The sequence below is a fragment of the Camelina sativa genome, chromosome 5, assembly GCF_000633955.1.
Source record: "Camelina sativa cultivar DH55 chromosome 5, Cs, whole genome shotgun sequence".
Taxonomy (NCBI): domain Eukaryota; kingdom Viridiplantae; phylum Streptophyta; class Magnoliopsida; order Brassicales; family Brassicaceae; genus Camelina; species Camelina sativa.
Window position 1 is genome coordinate 4,332,803 of NC_025689.1, and position 5,638 is coordinate 4,338,440.

Consider the following 5,638-nt stretch of genomic DNA (forward strand, 5'->3'; position numbering starts at 1 on the left):
ATGAAGAACCATCTTCGATTGGAGTAGAGAGAAAGGTTCCAGGAGGTCCTGATCCTATACATAATCATGAAGAACCATCTTCGATTGGAGTTGAGAGAAAGGTTTCAGGAGGTCCTGATCCTATACATAATCATGGAACTAATCCTCCTCCGCGTTCACCACAGTATAGTTATGTTCAACTGTCTATCAAAACTAAGAAGATACAAAAATCTTTTAATGTTTGAAGTAACCAGAGACGTGGAACGGTGGACGTGGTTAGTTGTCCTCTCATACTTAGCTAATTGTTATATTGTCAGTATGTAAAGCGAGAAAGCACATGATCATATTATCGGTGACCATGTGCTTTCTCGCTTTACATTTTTTAATAAGTTCGAATTGATTTTATGATAATTTTTACATTTTTTGTCAAAGAAAACAAAAAAAAAAAGTGATGGAGATGGAGACGAAAATTAACTAAAATAAACAAAAACCTTTGAAATAAGAAAAACCGAGAGGGATGGGGATGATGAATGACAAGTGACGACGCCGCTTCTAAAAGTCCACAAAATGGGCTATATCTCAATTTTTAATGGGCCGTATATTAGTCTAACCAGAAGGTTAATTTGTCTTTTCGATCGTAAAGTTCTTTTTTTTTTTTTTTTGGATGGTGAATATATATCGTGAAAAACTGAAAAGGTTTTTGATTTTTTCTTTCCAACTCAACTCCACGTTTCTTCTTCTCTCGAGGCTTTTTTTTTCACCTAACAAAAATCTTTACAGGTACAACAAGTTAACGATTTGTAATATCTTGGATAAGATATATGTCTCATGCATGCATGAGATAAAAAGAAAAGTAAATTCTTGGATTTTTTAGGTGCATGATTAAAGACAAATGCATCGGATCTTGGAATTTTTTTTTGCATCGGCTACTCAATCTCAGCCAATATCCTTACATTTTTCTTCGACGTATATATTGTTACAGTAATTTAATCATATTTAAACAACTTGCTAATTCTTGGATAGAAAAGTTTCAATAAATTCGTGTTGAACTAGAATAAACAAAATTGTTCAACCAATTTCAATTGTAAGATTAACTGACGAATATAGTGATGCATATAGGAGATACGGTATAAACTATAAACACATTCGTTCATTCGTTCAAGATATATTTAACATTTTCTTCTTTTGGTGAAAATTAATTTAAATATATTATGGGGTATATATACTTAAGATAAACTATATAACTTGATAAGAAAAGAAAGAAAAGATCAGTATTCTTTAAGTGAGGATTCCCAAAAATAAGCAGCCTTAATAAAAATAAGTTATGGATCGTCCATACAGAGATCGACTTTAGCAAGTTGATAAAGAAATGGTCAGATCTCAAGGTGGAAACTGTGTCCCTGAAAAAATAAAAAGCTAGATTTGATCTCTGATGCTGTCTTTAACCCACAATATTTATTTGATTCATAAAAAAATGTAATCTCAAGAAAAAATAACTTTAAACAATGGCAATAGGGTTAGGCTTTTGTTCTGTAAAAATTGGGTGTCTGATTCCACTTTGAAGCCTCTTTCACCTTTGCTGCGTCATCGCCGGTCACGACCTTCCTATTAGATTGATGCCTCAGATTATAATAATATAGATAAAAGGGTTGGTCCGTCGTTTGTATGTCATAAAAGTTTAATTGCCATATTCAGTAGCGGAGGCAGCTCAGAGTCATAAGGGTCAATTGACCCTGGTGAATTTATAAAATTAGGTGAAATATTAGGAAAAAAATCAAATTGACCTTGATAAAATAGCACAAATGACCCCCATAAAAATTTTTAATAACACAATTGACCCTTTAAAAAAAAATTTGACCCTGGTAAACTGAATTCCTAGCTCCGCCACTGGCCATATTAAAGTTGTCTGTGTGCTAACGTTGCAAAAGCGCATCTTTATCGTGTATTAGATTACACTAGGACTTTTGTAATATATAAGCCGGTATATAGCGTAAACATTGTGTTATAAACTTATAATTAGTTCGTATATAAAGTCAAAAGAACAGTTTATTTAACATGTATGATGTCTAAATCTTTCTATCATTTTAGGTCTATTGTGCCAATTGACTCTTTTTCAGAACAATGAAGAAAAAAAAAACAAATCAAACTAAACCAAAGTTAGAACCAAACGGGACAAGCGGTCTCCATCAAAACCCAAAAAGAAGAATTTTTTTACTTTTCGTAAACACAAAACTCACTTTTTTGGTATTTTGATAATTTAAATGATACAAAAGAAAAGGTTACAAGTTTTCAACTATCCTCCTCCTCGCAACACCGTTGTTTGAGGGATTCTCCGCCTCAGCAAAACCCAAAAAGACATGTTAAAAACAACAACAAAAAAAAGATATTCTCTTAGAAAAAACATCTCTTTCTCTCTGTTCCTTTCCTTTCAGAAGCTAAGCATCTCTTCACTTTTCTTTTTTCTTTTTAAATTTTTTTTAGCCCGATCTCTTCTGCAAAGATTCTCTCTTTCTTTCTTCTCTTTTCATATATGTTTTTATTCTCTAACAACATTTTAATGACTTATAACTTCTTCTTCTTGTTCTTCTTCTTCTTCCTCCTCCTCTTCCTCTTCTTTTCTTTGCTTCTCTCTCCGGCCGTCGTTTTCGCTTTGCTCACAGGTTTCCAAGGATATATAAACACGTGTGGGCCATTCTTTTCTCCTTCATGGATTCTTCTTCCTCTTCCTCTTCTTCTTCTTCTCCTTCCTCTTCCTACGGTGTTGCTCGTGTCAGCCATATCTCCAATCCTTGTATCTTCGGTGCGTTTTTTCTCCTTTCTTTCTTCCTACGTTTTCAAAGTGTAAGTGTGTAACCTACCTAACGTTTGATAATATCAGGGGAAGTTGGGTCGTCATCTTCGTCAACATATAGAGATAAGAGATGGAAGTTGATGAAATGGGTGAGTAAGCTTTTCAAGAGTGGCTCTAATGGTGGTAGTGGTGCAGCTCGCACTAATCATCATCCTCCTCAGTTTCAAGAGGACGAGAATATGGTCTTTCCTCTACCTCCTTCTTCTTTGGTAAATTATTGTATCCTCATTTAATTTAAAACATCTTTTCTTTCGTTTCTTTTAAAAATTCTACACGTATACTATAGGCATGTGAATATTACTACTGTTTTCTTTTTAAAACTTGTTTTCTTTGAAATATCACGGGTCTTGTACATTCTGTAAGATTGTCACATCCATGAATGAGTTGGTCCATTTCTCACTTGTCATAAGTCTCGTTGGGTTTTGATGCATGCTCAAATTGAGATGATGTGACAATGTGGCCTTGAGATTGGTTTATAGTTTGGTTCAATAAGGAGTATTAATTAATGGGCCAAGTTGAGATATTTTCTTTTGCTAATTGCTAATTGGTTTTCTGTTACCGAGTTGAGATATTTTCGATTCATTTTCATGAATAATGCGGATTAGATTCCAATGTTATGTGAATAAACTTTTCTAATAATAATAGTTATTTATTATTATTTATGCTTTAATATGATTGTTAATTAGTATTTATTTCTAATTCTTTTATAGTCAGCTATTAGGGTACTTTAATTCTTATATAAATCAACAAATTGTCGTTGCTACTTGAATTTTTTTTTGTGTTCATGAATTTAATTTAATCATCAACAAATTGTTGTTGTGTTCATGAACACAAAAAATTCGTTACTTGATGATAGAGTTGGGATTGGATTGAGGTGGCCTATTTAGATACCTTTTTCTGTCAACCTAATTTGATACCCTTAAGCACTACCAGTAATTTTTAGCTGTGATCATATTTATGAATCTTTTAAAAGGTGAAATTTATATTTAACTCGGTGATGGAATTATTATTCTAATCTGAAATATGCTAATTCGTTTCATCAGCTTTTTTCTTGATGCCATTATAAACAATTTTTTGGATGGTCATGTCAATGAATAACGAATCACAGGATGATCGGTCGAGAGGTGGACGGGACAAAGAAGAACTCGACCGTGCAATTTCACTTTCTCTAGCTGACGACAGGAAGCGCCCACATGGTAACTCTATCTACGTTCATGAATTTCAAATTAGATTAGTCCATTAAAAACGTTATTCTATTACACTGATAATAGACTGACCTTTTTTATTGTGAAATCAAATGCGCAGGGTATGGTTGGTCTACGGATAACAATCGAGATTTTCCAAGGCCTTTTCACGGTGGCTTGAATCCATCATCCTTCATTCCACCGTATGATCCTTCCTATCAATGCAGACGAAGACAAAGGTATAACAAAATACATTCTCTTTAAAAGAAAACATTCTATCAAAAGAATATTCCTATAGAAAAGAAAATGAAAATGAGCTGTTTATATATAGTAGCATTAGTTCAACCATAGAAACTCCACATCACGAATTATCCTAATAAATCTAACTTTTAATCGTGACATGCAAATTATGAAAATAAACTAAAAAAAAAAAATCTTAAAACTTGATTTGATGATAATACTATCTTAGAATATAAATTATTAAGCAGCTACAATACTTTTCCAATATCACATTTGGTAACGTTGTTTGCGTCATTTTTAGTAGAATATGCGGTGGTTGCAATCGTGATATTGGAATGGGTAACTATCTAGGATGCATGGGCACATTCTTTCATCCAGAATGCTTCTGTTGCCACTCTTGTGGTTACGCTATCACTGAGCATGAGGTATATAATACACACACACACACACACACACATATGTACTTATATAATAATACTCTTAATTGGTGTTAATGTCGTTTCGAAGTGACTAAGGTTCTGTGTGTTTGCCTTCTCTCTTGATTCAAGTTCTCTCTGTCAGGAACCAAACCCTATCATAAGCTTTGTTTCAAAGAGCTTACTCATCCCAAATGCGAAGTTTGTCACCATTTTGTAAGCAACTATGCAAATCATCTTGTTAGATTCTTAAACGTCATATATATGTTTGCTCCATTTTTAATAATCTTCTCCTCAGATCCCAACTAATGATGCTGGTTTGATCGAGTATCGATGCCATCCGTTTTGGAACCAAAAGTATTGCCCGGCTCACGAATACGATAAAACCGCTCGTTGTTGTAGCTGTGAACGCTTGGAGGTAATCAAATACATATTAATCATTCATAAGTCCATATCTATTTTTTTTTTTTTTTTACAAATCAGTTGCATGTTTTTTTACTTGTATGTTGTGATCCATTAAGTCATGGGATGTGAGATATTACACGTTAGACGATGGGAGAAGTTTGTGTTTAGAATGCATGGAAACTGCGATAACCGATACTGGAGAGTGTCAACCGCTTTACCACGCGATAAGAGACTATTACGAAGGAATGTACATGAAACTTGATCAACAGATTCCTATGCTTCTTGTTCAAAGAGAAGCTCTCAATGATGCTATCGTAGGAGAGAAAAACGTAAGTAATTTTGATATTTCTAATTATACAAATAATTTTGGTGAGTGTTTCTATCAAATTACAGTTAAAAGTTAATACAAGATCTCCATGTTTCACAGGGATACCATCACATGCCTGAGACAAGAGGTTTATGCTTGTCAGAAGAACAAACAGTTACAAGTGTAAGTTTTTTCAAACTCTCCTCGGAAACTTGATTACTTTCTGATTCTAAACAATGATTTTATTTTGCTCTGT

The 5,638-nt window shown here is 33.5% G+C and overlaps 1 protein-coding gene and 1 long non-coding RNA gene across 5 annotated transcripts in view; both read left to right on the forward strand.

Annotated features, from left to right (window-relative positions):
- LOC109132988 overlaps positions 1–131 on the forward strand; it is a 2,277-nt gene extending 2,146 nt beyond the window's left edge. The window contains exon 2 of the long non-coding RNA XR_002037887.1: positions 36–131. This is a non-coding gene — a long non-coding RNA (uncharacterized LOC109132988). The remainder of the gene's footprint in view (positions 1–35) is intronic.
- Positions 2,478–5,638, forward strand: part of LOC104785442 (protein DA1-related 2) — a 4,259-nt gene continuing 1,098 nt past the window's right edge. The window contains exons 1-9 of one of the 4 annotated variants that reach the window (XM_010510661.2): positions 2,478–2,779; positions 2,858–3,012; positions 3,939–4,026; positions 4,136–4,253; positions 4,556–4,679; positions 4,803–4,886; positions 4,969–5,088; positions 5,192–5,404; positions 5,503–5,565. In XM_010510661.2, the coding sequence (XP_010508963.1) occupies positions 2,686–2,779; positions 2,858–3,012; positions 3,939–4,026; positions 4,136–4,253; positions 4,556–4,679; positions 4,803–4,886; positions 4,969–5,088; positions 5,192–5,404; positions 5,503–5,565 (1,059 nt within the window). In that variant the 5' untranslated portion in view covers positions 2,478–2,685. Of the gene's footprint in view, positions 2,780–2,857; positions 3,040–3,938; positions 4,027–4,135; positions 4,254–4,555; positions 4,680–4,802; positions 4,887–4,968; positions 5,089–5,191; positions 5,405–5,502; positions 5,566–5,638 lie in introns of all 4 variants that reach the window. The other 3 variants (XM_010510662.2, XM_010510659.2, XM_010510660.2) reach the window with 3 other exon arrangements.